This window comes from Hypomesus transpacificus, chromosome 11 (genome assembly GCF_021917145.1).
Source record: "Hypomesus transpacificus isolate Combined female chromosome 11, fHypTra1, whole genome shotgun sequence".
Lineage (NCBI taxonomy): Eukaryota > Metazoa > Chordata > Actinopteri > Osmeriformes > Osmeridae > Hypomesus > Hypomesus transpacificus.
The window spans coordinates 7,099,738-7,118,636 of record NC_061070.1 but is presented as its reverse complement, the minus strand read 5'-3'; the positions used below and the strand labels follow the sequence as shown (position 1 = coordinate 7,118,636).

Sequence of the window (18,899 nt, the reverse complement as noted above, 5' to 3'; positions counted from 1 at the left end):
CACTAGTCATCCATTATGAAACAGCGGCCACTTAGCATTCAGGGACACGCCCTCCATAATCTGACAATGTTAGAGGGCATCAGCCACATTCTGTCTCTACATCAATGCATCACTACTGCTCTGCTCTACTCTGCACTACTGCTGAGTCACTGTGGAATCAGGCACTGGCCCTCTGCAGCAGGAGAACCACGCTATATTGCTCCCCACAGATCTATCACCTCAGCAATTGTCCTTGCTGCAGAATTACTGCTGTTTTATGCCGTTTTTTCCATGCAAAGAAAACATAGGCTTGTCATTCACTTTTATTTTGTGTAAGCCATCATTTATGCACATCTGCAAGTAGAAAGAAAAACCTGCCTAAAATCATTTAAAATGAATTTGCATAATGCATAATCAATCACCTCTGCCCCAGGATAGAGGCACAGACTCTCGACCTGGGAGACTCACACTGGATCTGCCTGTCCCTACATGAATATGAGCCTGGCTCCTCCCTAAAAGGCATTAGGAGACCATAGCCTGTGTCTTTGACATGTTACCGCCTGCTCTTCATGCCTGATGCTCCCTAGTACAATCCCTGGATTACTATCTGATCTACTCCTGTCATTTCAACATCTGAAGTGTAACAGTTTTTCTTACTCTTCCTCTAGAAAAGGTACTGATAAAATGTATCTTATCCAGTATTTCTTGTCCCTGTTTCCAAGTGCGGTTAGTGGAAGGACTCCATTAGGAAAGCATTAACATCTGGGGTGTCACTGTGTTTCTTACACTTCCACACATCCAAACTCTGAACACCACACACTACATGCTGCAATGTGATACCTCTTGTCTACAGAAACCAGTGGTGGTCTGTTTACTTCCATGTGGTGCTGGAGTCCAGTTAGCAGGTGGTTTACCTGATCATCCTTTATCTCATTTGAGCTATGAGAACTGCCAGCGCACAAAAACACACACATAAATACACACACACATGCACACGCATACAAACACACACCAGAATTACACTTAAATGAGAATCATTCCATATTTTCTGAGCATCAAGATCAAATATTCAAATATCAATCCAACTCTTACATTGACAGAATGAAAAGCTCACCTTGAATCCGTGGTGGACTCAGATGGATTCAGAATATTTTTATCCCCTTCTTAATTTTATTGCCATTTTCACACCACATTAGCGCAAATTAATTGTCACTGCTTTATCTGAATAACTGACCTTGAACTGTACTTTAACCAATTTAATGCTCAATACAAATGCAGACAATGATTTCTCAAAGCATTATTTTCTGTTGCCCTTGATGTTGTATAAGATAAGTACAATCCTCCCATAAATTCCTGCAAAGCCTAGATATTCTCAAAGATAAACAACAGTGTGGTGAGACTACAAACCATATTTCAAAGAAAACTTAAACAGACTGAAGGTAGGCCTGAACTTGCTGCCTGGCCTCTACCAAAGGCTCCAGAGCTGGCTTTACCACAATCAGAGCTACCTGAAAATCTATCTAGGCTATCTAGGTGTGTTCATTGTTGAGGTACTAAAGTAAACATGATATTACTGACTAGTAACACATTAATTCCACTACAACATTTATTCATGTTTCAGTACACCACAATTAACATGCACAGTAAAAGATGCTGGGGACATTTTCATCTCCATAGATAACACTGGAAATGTATGTCAAATCACTTACATGTCTTAAGCATGTATTTGTATGTTTAAGAGACACTTGGGTTTTTTATTGCCAGTTGGATGAAAGTGTATATGTGTGAGTGTCTGTGTGGGTTCCAGTAAATGTTCTATAAACAAGGCCTACCCGAGTGAGGTCTCCCAAATGTTAAATTCACTGCCGAAGTCTAAGTTGGGCAGCAGGTCATGAGGAAACTCCAGCTCCTCTTTATCTTCCTCCACAACCTTGTTTGGATCCCCCCAGGTCTCCTGGATGCGTTCTAGCGGGCCTCCCTGCTGTTGCTGCCGCTGTGAGGCAGGAGGTTCAGTCAGTACAGCTCCATTATCTGTTTGGTTGTCCTTCCTCCTTTCATTTTGGTTTATACTCTCAGCATGAACTTCAGTCTGGAGAGGAACAGACCAACATGGATTTCAACACACTTTGCATGACAGATTACTGTTAACATACTCCTAAAATATACACACACACACAGCAAAACACAAAATTCCTCCCACCATGCTTTACTGGGATCAGTCAGAGACTTGGCTCTGCTCATAACACTTAAACAAATACTCCACCCATGTGATGCAGAACTAGTCATACAAACCTTTGAGATAAATCATTTAACTGAGCCAGCAATCCTTAACATCTGTCAGTCTGGCATTTTTTATTACTCTGCTACTAATATCAAACAACAAGCCCTTAAAGCAGATATCCCGTATATGGTGTCAATTTACACAGGCCTAAACTTAGCAAAACATGCATCCTTGTTAACATCAAACATCAAAATGTTAAGCTTTACATATTTAGACTAAGGTAAGTACACCAGATCACTTTGTGAAGGTGGAGGGTTGAAATATGTCCCTTAATGCCAGTCCAACTCCTGACATTTAAACTGGAACATCCAGAAACTGACATGACATGACAACAGTCATATTATCTCAAAGTATAGTATGTCTTAATGCAATTGAGACAATGGTGTTCCATGGCACCTCTTAACTCACTATAAAATCAGTATAGTACAATAACAAAATATTAATCATCACTGAAACCAGCCCATCGAGTGGATGGGCTGGACTCGATGGACTCGTATAAACACAGTCAAATTCACCAGGGCAGAGTTACTGCCCCGTGGGGGTCAGATGGCTAAGCGGTTAGGGAGTCGGGCTGTTAATCAGAAAATTGCTGGTTCGGTTCCCAGCCATGCCAAATGACGATGTGTCCTTGGACAAGACCCTTCACCCTACTTGCCTTGGGGAAAATTTCCCTGTACTTACTGTAAGTCGCTCTGGATAACAGCGTCTGCTAAATGACTTAATGTAAATGTAATGTACTGAAAAATGAAAGCTAAACCACAGTTAATTTGAAGAGTTGTGTACTACAGTAGGATAGTCTTCCTCTGTCTTTAATGTTTTGTTGTAGGAAGCCTACAACAAAACATAGGAGCGTGTGTCACCATGTTAAGTTCAGTCTAACAAGCTCAAGCTAACAACAACAGGACCATTAGTCACTCAGGTGAGTGTGATCCCTATTTCTCAGTTTCACACTGAAACTTGGTGTGTCACCATGCTAAGTTCAGGCTAACAAGCTCAAGCTAACAACAACAGGACTATTAGTCACTCAGGTGAGTGTGATCCCTACTTCTCAGTTTTACACTGAGACCACATTAAAATGTCCTCCCTCTTTCAACACTGGACCTCTGTCATATGCAAACTTTTAGCATGTTTGTTTGTGTATGTGTGCGTGTGTCTGAGAGACTTGTATGTGTTTGTGGTGAGCACAGTATGTGACTGTACTTCTGGTTTCCTGTGTCAGCTCTTAACTTTTCCAACCCACTGTCAGACCTGGTAAGGCAGAAGTTTATTGCATGGAAGCATAGCCTGCTACACACAGCAAAACATCGGAGATTTGAGTTTGAACCTGAGGTCTGGTTCAAACAACTTGTGACAAGACATCTGGTTTGTTTTGTTGGGATAGCTATAATGTGGTCAATCTGTTTATCACCACTACTTTAAAGTGTTGCAGCTTGAATCTCTTTTTCACCCTTTTGAAGTGCTCAGCCAGAAAAGCATACCCCTTGACTCACTCAGTAAGTGAGCATGAACACGAGGCATTGTCTGCTGTTATAGTCAAACCCCCCAGTAACATGAACACAACAGCTTGCTGTAAGCAAGGGTTGTCGAGGAGCAACACTGGCTTACAAAAGTCACCAACAGTTCATACATCTTCTACTGTATTCTGCCATGTGCTAACTAAGGCTAAATTTCAAGACATTGCACAAAGTAGGGAATCTAAATACACAGAGAAATAAGCATACATACATGTAGCACACATGCCAACACACATGCACACACACACACACTAACAGACATGTAACTGTACCATCTCTTACCAAGAATTGTGTCAGAGCCACTGAAGGTCACTCTCCAGAGAAAAGCTTCTCTGTCTGCTCTCTAACTCTCTACCTCTGTCTCTTTCTGTAGACCTATCTATCTCTATCTATCTAGCTATGTTCCCCTTTCTCTACTTCACTGAAGGAAGAATTTGTAGGTCTCCCTGTTATGATCTGCGACTAACCGACCGCACATACATCTTGCTACACACATTGCTGCTGCTCTGTTCCTGCCTCAGCTAACCTCCTCCTCTCCTCGGTTGCTGGCCGCTCCACTGCGATGTTTCCATGTCTCTTCTGGGCCAGTGTACAGAGACTGCTGTGTGGGGTGGAGTTCAGAGAGGCTGTGAAGAGACAGACGCTGAGGAACACACTTGCGACTGACTGTATGTTACTCACTGGGCCTGCTACAGGGAAGTGGTGAATAACACTCCCATTCCCTCCACCATAAACTCTTTTTTCTTAACACTCTCTGTCTCCTCCCCCTTTTTCTCCCTCCCTCTCCTTGGTGGTGTTTTCCTGCTGGGAAATCGAGGGCGGGACTCTGACAGTGCCACTGCAGGTGAATGCTGGGAATTGGGCCAAGGGTCAAATTGACACATTGACCCCAAAAGAATGAATCAGGTTACATACTATGAGGCTCTTAGCTGGCACACAAACACACACACACACACAAACACAGAAGTACATACAGATACACACACCCATGCTGACCTCTACTGGACTTCCAAGAGCTGTAGTCTACAGCCCCTCCACAGCCCATTCTGAAAAGCTAATACACCTCATTAACCCACCTCCACTCATGAAAATGGGGACTAGCAATGTCCTCAGACTCATTACAATTCAATGATGTCAACCACTCGTAGCATTTTAGCATAGATGAACAAAAACCAAATGTTAGAAATAGATGTTAAAACTAGTCCAAATGCACAAAAATATAGTTAATAATTGCAAATGCACAGACACTCAAATGCTGTATGTCTTGTAGCAAACCAGGGGAAACATACCAGGCAATCTGGCACAGGGGGTGGGTCCATAGGCCCAGATTGGGGGAGGTGATAGAGGGAGTCTATCTGCCTGTTCAAGTGCTGCATCCACTTGGCACATGGCACTGGTCACAACTGCAGCCCATCAGGTGATCAGGGGAAGGCATTAAGGGAGCCAGCCCAAGGCTTGCATGGGAGGAGAGTGCAGAACAAAGGACCAGAGAGGCAGCATTGCAGGAGTTTTGTTAAGTAAGGAGAAGGAAAAAGGACTGACCTCTTGCTCTGCTCTAAAACCCCCAGAGGACAACACCCCATGAAGGCTGACAGATAGTGGTGGGGGAAACAAAGCTTTCCGAAGCAACGAGCTATTTGAGACAATTGTCAAAAAAGTATCGCCAGAGAATGTCTAATATAGAGAGAACTGCCACTCTCGGGAAACATCCGGGTTCTGAACTGGTAGCAGTTCCATGTGAGGGCGCTGACGAGCGAGTGCAAAATGAATGGAGGTCTATGGAGCTATACCACTCAAAATCCACTTTTCTCAGGATATAATTTTTTGTCTAGTAATTTGAATTCTGAACTCGAAAGGGGAGGCAAAAAAAATACACACTGATTGTTTTAAAGTCGCCTTTCTGTTCTAAAAAGCCTTTGAAAATGTCATTGACGTCATACACATCGTACAACCAGAGCTACTGCTTTACGGCAAGCTCTGGTCACTTACTTTTTTCTCTCAAGGCATCGCCAACACAGCTGACAGGTTAGGCCAGAGCCTGTTTAAGGAGAGCCTGCCCACTCCCTATTAAGCCCCATTGTACCGAATTTTGTTGCAGTTCCACCAGAGTTCCACTGGGAGTGATTGCGGTCGAGTGCATGTTGAATGGGAGTCTATGGAGCTAAACGGCTAAATTTGCCTCTTTCGCCTGATTGTCGTTGATAAATCTCAGATTTGATTATAGTTTTTGCATGTTCAACATGGATTACAGGTCAAAAGTTGAATGAACGAGTACTTATGTCCTTTCGATTTCTTACAGGGTAAGTCGTTGCTGCACATAACACGCTAGCATTCTGCTAACGCATGTTGATTGGTTAGTGAAGGACTGACTACGACCAGAGATCCCTCTTGATGGCATCCGAAGCAGAACTAGAATGTCAGAGCATTAGCAACATTAGCAACAACATTAGCAAGCCAAAACTCTTTCTAGCATGTGTATTGACAGGGAGAGCCTAACCTGTCAGCTGTGTTGTCGATGCTTCGAGAGTAAAGTGGAAGTAACCAGAGCTTGCCGTCAAGCAGTAGCTCTGGTCATACGATGTGTGTGACGTCAATGCCATTTTTAAAGGCTTTTTAGAACAGAAAGGCGACTTTAAAAACACCCAGTGGTGTGTATTTGTTTTGCCTCCCCTTTCGATTTCAGAATTCAAATTACTAGACAAAAAATTATATCCTGAGAAAAGTGGATTTTGAGGGGTATAGCTCCATAGACCTCCATTCATTCTGCACTCGACCGTTAGCGCCCTCATATGGAACTTCAGTGGAACTGCAACCAGTTCAGAACCCGGAAGTTTCCCGAGAGTGGGAGTTCTTTCTTTATTAGACAATCTCTGCTAACGTCTCGAGGACTTGACGTCACTCGACCAGTGGGCGGCGCCAGAATTTTTTTAATGCAGGTGCTGAGGGGGTGCTAGATCATTGACAGGGGGAGCTGCGCAATTATATATATATATTAAATAAATACTATCAGGGCCGGAGTGGAACCATTTTCAGCCTGGGAGTTTCAAACCGGCCCATCCCCACCAGGGGCCGAGCCATAGGCTACGTTGAACATTTGGGGCTTAACTCGAACCTAACGGTGCGTTCACACTGCAGCGTTTTTTACCGCTCTGCACCGCCGGCCTTCCCACAGTGCACCACGCTCGGGGGCGTTTCAGACAGATTAATTCAGAGCTGTAGTTCTCTTAAATCACTGTTGTAGTTCGTATAATGTCATGGCAAATGTGCAGACAAAATACAACTTTTACACACATTAAGCAAAAATCCGATACGCATTCTAGATCTGACATGATGTTATCTACAGCACACAATAGGTTATCTTTTTCCACACTTTTTTTACGCCGAGTGAAAGATTAAATGCCACCCGCACTCTATGGAACGGGTCTTGTGCCAGCTGGAAAAAAAGATGCATCAGACATAAACGTTGACATGTTCAAGTTCAAGTCTTTTATTTGTCAGATCCACAGAACAACACAAGGTTAGACTGGGCACTGAAATTCTTAAGACAAGACAACGCAAGCACCTGACATGACATAACATATAAGTACACAGAACAAATTTACATCTATGCTGAGCTTAGATGAGTGAACTTCCTGAATATACAGATAGCAATAAATAAACGACTATACTAACCTTAACACTAAAACTTCTAAAATTACAGATAACAATAAATAGTACGTTATACTAACCCTACCGCACAAAAAAAAAAACTGTTTCAACCCTATAACCTATCTAACCTAAGTGGAGTACAGTGCAATAGTGCAAATTTGCAGATCAGTGACTATGTCAATGACCAAACAGGAGCCTGGTGGCGAGGTACAGTGAGGTACAGTAAGGTGTAACCTTTTATTATATTACTCGAAATCTCTGCAAATCAATCGCTAGATTATGACTTGCCACTACACATTCACTGCATGGATGGAGAGTGGCTGCCAGCCAGCATTTCAGCGTTGAATGTCAATCGTGTGCCGGGTGAGCTAGCTACTGTACTAGTAGACTATGCAGCTAGCACAGAAGAAAGTTACGTAATGTGAAGAAACTGAATTAAAGTACAAAATACACACCAACAACCTCAGCAACCCTGCGCCAGGCATAATTTTTTTTGTTTACGTCTCTGTAATTGAACAAAGACGTATCATACAATACTGGGTATGAAGACACACATGCGATGAGTTGCTCTTCCATCTTGAAATTGTCAAACCTAGAAATGTTTACCATGACCAACAGTTGCTACGTTACAAGAAACAAGAAACCAACCCGATTGGCCATCGCTGGCGTTTTCACGCTACTCATTTACATAAAGTTGAGAAAATCCAACTTTCGCCGCCCCGCTCGCCTTCCCACAACGCCCTACGCGGGCGTCGACGCCCCGCTCGCCTTCCCACAATGCCCTACGCGGGCGTCAACGCCTGGTTTCATTGAAAATTAATTGGAAGCCGACGCCCCGCTCTGCCCGCCCCGCTGCAGTGGGAACGCACCGTAAGACCTAGTCAAGGTTTTGATGTGAGGTGAAATCGGAACTTCACATGAATGCGAGGACGCATGGCGGTTTTTTTTGCTTTATGTAGCCTATAACAAACTTCCAACCCAAATGTTTACCTGAAAGATTCAGAGCTTTTGAGAAAAAAAAATTCCCACCCTTGCAGGAACCTAGATTAATGAAGTGACAGATCTTTCTTTTTTTACCCTTTCAGTTCCTCCTGGCATCTTTTTCCCTTCCATTTTATTATTCTATTATCAGCTTAATCTAGCTAACTCCCTCCACATTAATAAATGATGGTTTATTGTCTCCATGGCAAACAGTTGGTCCACGCAGTTGTGTTTGAGAAAGAGAGCATGCGCGACAACTGAAAATTGCACTTTTTAATGCGCGGCCTGATCATGCGCTTATTTAGATTAAAACCTAGTGTATCCTTTTATTCGGTGCGTGAAAAATCTAAGAGAAAGCAGGAGATTTTATAAGCGGGCAGAGCGGCCCACTGTGAATTCTCCAGATTCTCCCGATGGCCTGAAAACTATTAAAAAACAGGCAATATTTTTGGGGGTGCTAGCGGGGTGCTTCGGTCTTTCTTGGGGGTGTTTAAGCACCTACTAGCCCCTCCCTAGCGCCGCCCATGCTCGATTCCTTTAATCTCTCAATACAGTCGCCATACCATGAACTGACCAGATGTCCCTATGGAGAAGATGTATCAAATGCTTCGAAAAAGCTATACTTTTTTGACACAATTGTTTCAAATAGTTTGTTGCTTCGGAAGGTTTCCCCCATCATTAGCCTAGTACATCTGATTAGAGCAAGCAACAATGAATTGCAGATTAAGGGGTCCCCTATCGTCCAGCTAGCTCTCGACGCTCAGCAGGACTTGCAGGTCCACTCACTAAAAATCAATTGCATTTCATTCTGTTCTATTTACCAAACTCCTTGTCTTAAATTGAGCAGTTGCTGGTGTGATTCCTATCTAGATTAGATTCAACTTGCATCAAGTACTACAAATGTAAATGTTGTTAAGATAGTCAATTGTAAGTGCTGATGAATAATAAAACATGTTTAACACGTCCCATTTCAGGGCTCGATATTAAGGCTTTTCCAGGACAAGTGGAAGAGAAATGTAGGCTACTTATCCCGCTGGACAAGTTAAACCTCAAACTAAATGAAAATGCCATGTTACTAAACGTTATGTGCCACTCATTAGGCTACGTCTATTTAACCGATTTTAAAGTAGCTAGCTAGCTTTTTTCCTCTGTTTCGGTGAAGTTGATACTTTAATTTCCCTCCACTGGCTACCCATCACTAGCCTGACGTTGTCATACTCATAATTCTAGTCAGAATATGAGTCTGAGAACTCTCCGTTGGGCTTTGACTACAGGGCGTGTTTCAAACGAGCCTGGAAAACAAATGCCTCTTCGCTCAATTGGATAGATCTACAACCAATCAGAGCAAAAGAGTATGTGACGTATGTTAAGCACCGCATAGTTGTTGTCAACAGAACTAAACTACAAGCAGACTTGAAGTATGCTTGAAGAATGAATACAAACGATTTTTGCCGGTGTTGTAAAATTAATTTAAGGGTAGGGAGAGTACTTGTTCACACGGTCAACCTTTTTGAGCGAAACAATAAAGGGCAATGCATATACGAAGTTCTCCGTTTAGGATTACAACTCCATCGGGGCCAGCTGATAAATTAAACTTTTACCGAATCCCGTAGGAAGGACGGCAAAAACATATTTTCCATCGACAAATGCCTTGATTGCGTCTCTCTGTTCCTCTTTCAAAATTAATGCGCTGTCGATGTCTTCTAAAACAGACTCGATGGCAGAATCACAACATCCCAGATCTCCAGCGGTAGCCATGTTTGTTCAAAACGAATTCAACTTAAGCGCTCTTTTGTGACGTGGGTGATTACGTTACTGTTGATCATCTGTCCATCATCGTATAAAGCCCGCCCTGGCAATTTCATTGGTTCGCCCAGATTCTGGTTTTCTGTAGTTGGTCCCCAATACGAGACCCTCCAGACCCAATTTCCCGAACAAATTTCTTTTGGGCGGGGAGAAGTTGGGCTGGCAGCCAGGCTAACCCATCACGGCCCGCATCAGATTCAAGACCCTGCTACTGACCTTCCGAGCAGTGAACGGGACTGCACCCAACTACATCAAGTCTCTCCTGCAGCCTTACACCCCCACCGCCACCTACGGTCTTCTTCAGACAACCGCCTGGTGGTCCCACCGCTCAAGTAAAATATTCTATTTTAGTTAATCTTATTTTTATTTTTACTGTTGCCTGCTTTTTCTACAGGTACACTTGCACTTAGAGATTAATGTTGTTTAATTGTAACTTCCTCAACTACATGCTCTTATGGTTCTTCCCTTTGGCACTTATTTTTTGGGTGTTCACAATATGTGCTTCTTGTTTTGGCTACCCGCAATGCTTTGGGGCTATCTTGTTCTTATTATCAATGACCTATGCACTTTGTAAAGCTCACTCTTAGAAGTCGCTTTGGATAAAAGCGTCTGCTAAATGAATAAATGTAAATGTAAATTTACTTTCATCTCGGAGAATTCTGCAGCAAAAAGGTCAAGGAGGACAGCCTTTAAGAGAGAAAGTGATTCCCCATTGATCTGTTGCATCCGAATTTTGATTTGGGTCACGAAAGTCTTGAAATTTGAGTGAGAATGCGTCGCCTGCATAGTCTTAGGTGGCAGCCATGTCTTGGTCCCCCGCAGTGTGCAAAACACGGGGGGTCCGGGGGGGGATTAACCCATGAGCCCCCTGAAAGCCTCAAAAGCAAAATTTGAAGGGGGTCTCAATTTTGTTTTTAATAAATAAATATTGTCACTAATGGTCCCTAAAATGTTTTTAAGCTCACCATGTCCAGTACTCAGTATTCAAAACTATTATTCACAAAAAAAAATGCCAAGCATAGCCAGCCAGCTAGTTGACGGGTATTTCGCACACTGGTCCCCTGTTACACTGTTTTGACGTTAGCCTCAGTCAGACTCGGGTCACTCACAAGTAGTGAGTGTGTTCACAATGTTGTATATTTCACTCCATTCTACACCAAAAACCTCAGGGAGGACTGCTTTTTGTAGATAAGCGCCTGCTGAAGATAGCCAGAATCTTGGATTTCTTTAACCGAGCCTGTTTCATTCGTCCTGAGAATGCGACTTCCGTTAGCCAGGCTATTCGAAAACCATTTAAGCGTGTCGCAACTCTCTTTTTATATGGCTCTGGGTACCTTTCAAAAGGTCGATACCACTTTGTGTGCACGGCTTCGAGTGTAACATCACTACTGACAGACCCCGGACGGGAAGAATCCAGAGTTAAAGTTTGTCCCACTACCCTTTTCCTGGCATAAGTTATTAAAGGACACTTTATGTTACAACTAACTGTCTCTGAGTCTCCTATTGTCATTGTGAATCTGGCTTTCAAGTCCCCTGGGTTGCTAAATTCTCCGCTGTACCCTCCACAAATTGTTTTGGAACTCCTGAGGTGGAAACAGTACCACATATTCAATAGTGTCCTCTTGTGGCTGAAACAGGGAATGGTCACCTATCTAAAGAAGATACATCTATTTGGCTATTACTATCTAAAATGGTAAAGCCCTGCAAAATGTGAACATAGACTTGTGGATTTTGGAGGAAAGCCAATAGCGTTGAAAACCAGTTCAAGAATAAAACAGTCCTGTATACATAATCTATAGAGTATGACATAGGAAGAAATGTTTATGTTAATCCTATTAAAAATAATCCGTGGATTCCACAGTTTATATTGTGCAGCAACCAGTAGATGTGACTCTTTTCTACTAGCTAGAACATAATTTACTCTCTAAGCAGTAAGCTATTGAGTAGAATATTGCGCGACCTACAGTACAAGGTCTTCTCCATCAACCACCACAAATGTTTGAGCCATTCACACTGATTTTCCTAATGCAGACATTCATTGTCAATCACTTCAACAGAACGGCACAGCCAACAGCATGCTGGACCACTGTGAGTGCCACGCTGAAAGCCATAAACACCTGGAGTCCATAACCGTCCAAAAACATGACTGCTCCAGCTGTCACAGAATAGCCGATGCCTGTTATCTCATTGCTAACAAGACAGAGACATACATTTTCTTCCACACACAGGACTGTACACAAAGTGTACAGACAGTCAGAAGACACCAATACCAAACTGTCATTAAGACCTGAAAGACAATTAATCCAGTGCTCATCCCAGTAGCATCAGTATGGTCAGTCAGCGCTGTTCAGCAGTTTAGTGTAGCAGCCTAGCAGAACCAGTCGTTGGTACACATGTCCAGCACCTGGTGGCCTTACCGTTGGCTCCTCGGAGCTGTTCTCATTTCCCATGGCTGGGTCGGGAGCCTCAACCCCAGCCCTGTCAGATCAGCTGGCTGCAAGACACCAGCACTAGCATCAGCACTTTGCAGGTCCCAGAAAAAACTCCCATAGGGAAGACAGTAGATTGACTAGTCACATACACACACTGCTACTTTATGGGATTAGAGATCTTGTATACTTTGAGTATAAGGCCTGAGAGTGAGTGTGTCATGTGTTAAGATTAAAGGCCAGCGAAGCACAATTCCTCGCTGACCAGAGTGTAGGCACGCCCTCTCCTGGAGGAGGACAGGAACTACCTTATCAAATGTTGAGGATCTATTTCCAAACAATCCTCACAATGTTGTTCATCTATTTTTAAACATTCTCAGATCATGAATCATCTGTATTTCGAACAGTGCCCACAGCGTTGTCTGAAAAAGTTGCATCATGGTAGCATTTTGACACAAAGGTGTCAGCAGTGCTTAATGGGGACAGCTAGAGATGCACCATCAAATACAATGAATTCAACACTTGCCAGTTAGATTCAGTACTAGTTAGCTAAACGCGATTGGCTGGCCAACAGCTGCTCGTCCTATATCTGAGCGACCTTTCACCTTGTGTGCTTTTTGCCCGTGTTTACTTTTGAGAGGATGTAATTGGAAGACAAATGTAGGTCTACAGGCATAAGGGTCTGCTCTTAACTGTACTGCTAATTACAAACCTAAATCAAGTCCTGAGCAAAGACCCTGACTATGACCAAGAGTTTGAGTATGGTGGGCGTTACAACTACGGGAAAGTTACCTCTGGTGTGACCGAGAGGGTTTCTGGGGGTGGCAGACAAGAACTACTCTCAAGCAAAGTAGGCCTATCTCTTCTGTTTTGGAATCTTGTACAAATAAGACAACACCAACTTTTTTTTAAAGCAAACCGTGTGTTTATGTATGTGTGTGATCATGTGTTAGTTTCTATGGCAGACATTGCCTGAGGCTGAACAATGCCAGGAGGTAATCCTCTTGGGGTACACCAGTCATATGTGTGTTTGTACTGAATGTGTATTGGTGTGTCTGTGTAGAAGAATATATTGCATGCAGTCTATTATAATGCTGAATCCAATGACTAATTACCTCTCTTTGAAACATTATGTACTTTAACTTTACCATGGTGACTAGGCTACAGCTTAAAGACATAAACGCTTATTCTGGGAGGTGTTTGTGCTCTCAGAGGACATCAAGGACTGATGTACGGCCAGTGTAGTGTATGATTAGTCAGAAGGCACTAACCTGAATATGAAGCCCGTTATTAATAGATCAGTGTATGTCATCTTTGCTGCACCGTTCCGGACACCTGCTGTATGACACACTGTTCCAAGCTATCAAGTCTTGTGTATTTAATTTAAATAAGTCCACCACTCCTCAGTAGCAAATTAACATTGGAATTAGCTGTTAAATGCTTGGCTTGTAATTATTGGTGACAGTACTATATGTCATCATCAGTTTTTCAAATAGCTGCTCTAATATTCTAAGATGGTTCTCAGTTATATTCTGTGGTCTGGGCACTATTGAGGCCTGAAGCTATTTGTGGGAATGGGATGTAATTTCAACCTCTCTGGTGTATGTGAATATTTGTTTTTGTTTGTGAGTAAGCGTGTTAGCTGAACAGTTTAGAGTCTTTTCACTTGTTTGGGCAGTGAAGAAATAATATCAATCATATCAATGATTGTTGCCAAGTCCTCTAGCACCTCATTATCATCAGTATGCTTGTCACTCAACAACAAGGCCTCTCTTACACCTCTAGTGGTCACTCTGTCCCTCTACACACACACACATCTTATTTAGCTTTATTTAAACCAACTAATACTATTTCTATAATAATCTATTAAAATTGTTCACAATATTACACGTTTAATTCAACATTAGCTAATCTACACTGCCACACTACTTTAGAAAGAAAGAAATAGTTTCATAAATAACCAGTATAATACATATTACACTGAATGCCTGAGTCTCCTGTCTATGACAAAACTTTGCTCAGATCCTTAGCTTTGAAATCCCAGGGTGATTTGTTACCTAAAACTGATTTATCAAATCAGGATTCCTGCAAAGGAGTTTTATGAAAATCAGAAGCTTTCCAAATGGTTTCTGTACAAAAGGATCGTATCTCGATTTAGGATAATCTAATCTAATTATCTTCTACAAACTGACCTATAGGAGGAGTACCTCTCCTTCTCCAATGCAAGGAATAACACAATAACCATACAGTACTAGGAAGTGAAAGCATGGGGTATAAACATAGGAAAATTCACTTGTAAAGACACCACAAGTAAACCAAGGGTACATTGCAACACAAACTCACCTAGACCAAACAGCAGTAGAGAACTTTTACCTTCAAGGTTTTCCTCTGCCTATGCGCTGCTATGTTTATTTATATTGTGGAGGGCGCAGTGTTGACTGGCTTGCTGTGAGGAGCCCTGCTCTCACTGTTGCTAAATCTGCTCTGACTGGTCTTCGTGGAGGGGTGGGGGGTGAGTTGCAGACAGGAGAGCAACAGAGAAGCAGGGAGGGAGGGAGGGGACATAACTGGAACTTGTAAAGCCATGTTTGCTAGTGTCAAGCTGGGAGTCAGCTGGAAAGGACAGCCTCATGGATGACACAGGACAGGCTCTCAAGTTTTGAAGACAGGCAAGAGTGACCCCCCCCCTCCCCCCGTCAGGGAGTCCAAATTAATTAATTAATTGCTTTTTTGTTTTTTTTGACATCTTTGACATTATTTTAAAAGTGACCTATAACATAGACTATGCAAAACACTTAAATGTATTTAGTGTTAATAAAATTATTACGCCTATTTGGAAAGAGATGTTTATAATGTGACAATATGTCAGTCATCATGTGATTACGAAAATATGACTAGGCCTATTATATATAACAGACGAAGCTCCGTAAGAGGTATCGGGCCTATCTTAGTGCTGTGATGGGTTCGAATCTGCCACCTCTGACATCCCAAGCGCCACCACTACCAACTACAACGAAAAGCTAGCATTCCGTCGATGCCGCCTGTTACATACCTGAGGAGTGAGTTTCACCGATACACACCGGCTACATCTATGAACTACTTGTTCTGAGCAGGTGTTGTCAGTGAACAGGCTGTACAACTGTTGGTTAAGACACTCATGAAAAACTGATGCTAATTATCTGGGAAACATTTTCTAACAGCAGTCAAGTCAAACAAATTGTGAATTTGTTGTAACATTAAAACAGGAGATCATGACTTCTCAAAGTGATGCTCGAGCTCCAGTGGTTTGCTTTGTAGGTGAACAAAACTTTCGGAAGACGTTGTAGCAGAATCACGAAAAATTACAGGATATGCTTTTTTTCCATTGGTTGCTGCATAAAATCTTACCCAGATACAATGGTGCTATTTTCCGATTGGCTATTGTATAAACCCTTTCTTTTTTTTGATTGGCTGATAAGTGGCAGACTCGACCTAGAACTCCAGGGGAGACGCGCTTGATTCCTGCCGGTTCCATGGTGAGAGTTAGCCTGACGTTACTCATAATTCTAGTCAGAATATGAGTCTGAAAACTCCGTTGGGCTGTGACTACGGGGCGTGTTTCAACCGAACTCGTAAAACAAATGCCTCTTCGCTCAATTGGATAGACCTACAACCAATCAGAGCAACGTAATATGTTGTTTGTTGAAAACGAATTCAACCCAAGCGCTCTTTCGTGACGTTGTTGATTACGTTACTGTTGATCATCTGTCCATCATCGTATAAAGCCCGCCCTGGCAATTTCATTGGCACGCCCAGATTCTGGTTTTCTGTAGTTGTTCCCCAATACGAGACCCTCCAGACCCAACTTCCCGACCAAATTTTTTCGTGGGCGGGGAGAAGTTGGGCTGGCAGCCAGGCTAGGTGAGAGTGGCGCGGCCAGAGGAATTTTGGTTGGGTGCTGCGGCATATTAAATATATTACAAATATTTTTTTTACTGTGTGAGAGATACAATGTGTGGCGGGAGGGCGTGACAAAATACCCGAAATGAGTGACTGTCACGCTCAATGCGTGACAGTTGAGGGCCCCTGGGACACACAAGATGGTCCCCTCCAAAGTCAAGCATGTCCCTCTGGATAGGCTACAGTGATTGACGTTGTTTGGATAAGCATTTAAACGTAAAAAAGCGCCGCAAAGCGCCGCGATTGCCTGCGATCTGCAGCGACCGTTTCCGCAGCTGGTCGAATGTTATTACTATATATTTATATTATAATATTACTTTGGAGGCCTACGTAGGCTACTTTACCAATATTCACCCTATATTAAACCTAACTAATTTTGGTAACGAACGGCCTTTCCATGTGGTTACCATGTGGAAAATAAACGGTTTGATCTGTTGAGCTAGCATCCCCGTAATTGTTTTGTTTGTTTGAGAGAAACGAGTTGTCACGCGTTGCACGCAACACACACGCGTGCAGATATAGCCTACCGAGAGAGAACCCCCAAGTCGATTTATAAAATCAGCGAGAAATTCAAGGAGATGAACGAAATCAAATTATTTCTAGAAGTTGAAAAGCACAGGGAGTTTTACGACCCCCAGCAACAATTTAACAAGGACAACAAAGGGTAGATAAGGATTAATGCTGGGGTATAGCCAATGTAGCCTACAGTGTTCATTTTAGGACATCCTCAGATCTCAGACTCAATTGTCAGACTCAAACGAAAAGGCGTCAAGTCTCAGACCAAAAGTCGTCAGACTCAAGCGAAACGGCTTCAGTCTCAGAAAAACCTCTGTCATCCTCAGACAAAACACCCTCAAACTAAACGCCGTCAAACTAAACGCCGTCAGAAAAACCTCTGTCATCCTCAGACAAAACCCCCTCAAACTAAACGCCGTCATTCTCAGAAAAAACGCTCTCAAACCAAACGCCGTCATTCTCAAACAAAACGCTCTCAAACCAAACGCCATCATTCAAAAAAAAAACGTCCTCAAACCAAACGCCATCATTCTCAGACAAAACGCGCTCAAACTAGTGATGGGAAGTTTGGATCATTTTACTGATTCGGTTCTTTGATCTGAATCTACAGAGCCTATGCAGGTCACGTGAAAAATGATCCAAAGACTCCTAGAAAGACCGAGTTGGGAAATGAACGAATCGTTCATTTCCTCTAGCTACCAGTACAGATACAGGTCACGTGAAAAACGATCTAAAGACTCGTACCAGAGAATGTATAATAAAGAAAGTAATTTGAATTCTGAAATCGAAAGGGGAGGCAAAAAAAATACACACCACTGGGTGTTTTTTTAAGTCGCCTTCCTGTTCTAAAAAGCCTTTGAAAATGGCATTGACGTCATACACATCGTACGACCAGAGCTACTGCTTGACGGCAAGCTCTGGTTACTTCCACTTTACCAGAGAATATCTAATAAAGAGAGAACTCCCACTCTCGGGAAACTTCCGGGTTCTGAACTGGTTGCAGCTCCACTCAAGTTCCATATGAGGGCGCTAACGGTCGAGTGCAGAATGAATGGAGGTCTATGGACCTATACCCCTCAAAATCCACTTTTCTCAGGATATAATTTTTTGTCTAGTAATTTGAATTCTGAAATCGAAAGGGGAGGCAAAACAAATACACACCACTGGGTGTTAGATTTTTTTTTAAGTCGCCTTTCTGTTCGAAAAAGCCTTTGAAAATGGCATTGACGTCATACACATCGTACGACCAGAGCTACTGCTTGACGACAAGCTCTGGTTACTTCCACTTTACTCTCGAGGCATCGACAACACAGCTGACAGGTTAGGCTTTCCCTGTCAATACACATGCTAGAAAGAGTTTTGGCTTGCTAATGTTGTTGCTAATGTTGCTAATGCTCTGACATTCTGGTTCTGCTTCGGATGCCATCAAGCGGGATCTCTGGTCGTAGTCAGTCCTTCACTAACCAATCAACATTCGTAAGCAGAATGCTAGCGTGTTATGGGCAACAACGACTTACCCTGTAAGAAATTGAAAGGACATAAGTACTCGTTCATTCAACTTTTGACCTGTAATCCATGTTGAACATGCAAAAACTATAATCAAATCTGAGATATATCAACAACAATCAGGCGAAAGAGGCAAATTTAGCCATTTAGCTCCATAGACTCCCATTCAACATGCACTTGACCGCGATCACTCCCAGTGGAACTCTGGTGGAACTGCAACAAAATTCGGTACAATGGGGATTAATAGGGAGTGGGCAGGCTCTCCTTAAACAGGCTCTGACTTTACTCTCGAGGCATCGA

At 42.7% G+C, this 18,899-nt stretch overlaps 1 protein-coding gene across 3 annotated transcripts in view; it reads right to left on the bottom strand.

Moving 5' to 3' along the window:
- The window catches only part of tacc2 (transforming, acidic coiled-coil containing protein 2), a 52,503-nt gene extending 37,394 nt beyond the window's left edge, over positions 1 to 15,109 (bottom strand). For all 3 annotated transcript variants that reach the window (XM_047029929.1, XM_047029930.1, XM_047029931.1), the window contains exons 1-4: positions 14,982 to 15,109; positions 12,627 to 12,703; positions 1,812 to 2,068; positions 820 to 927 (exon numbers count right to left, since the gene is read on the bottom strand). In XM_047029929.1, coding sequence (XP_046885885.1) covers positions 820 to 927; positions 1,812 to 2,068; positions 12,627 to 12,659 — 398 coding nt within the window. In that variant the 5' untranslated portion in view covers positions 12,660 to 12,703; positions 14,982 to 15,109. The remainder of the gene's footprint in view (positions 1 to 819; positions 928 to 1,811; positions 2,069 to 12,626; positions 12,704 to 14,981) is intronic.
- Between the last annotated feature and the right edge of the window lie 3,790 nt (positions 15,110 to 18,899).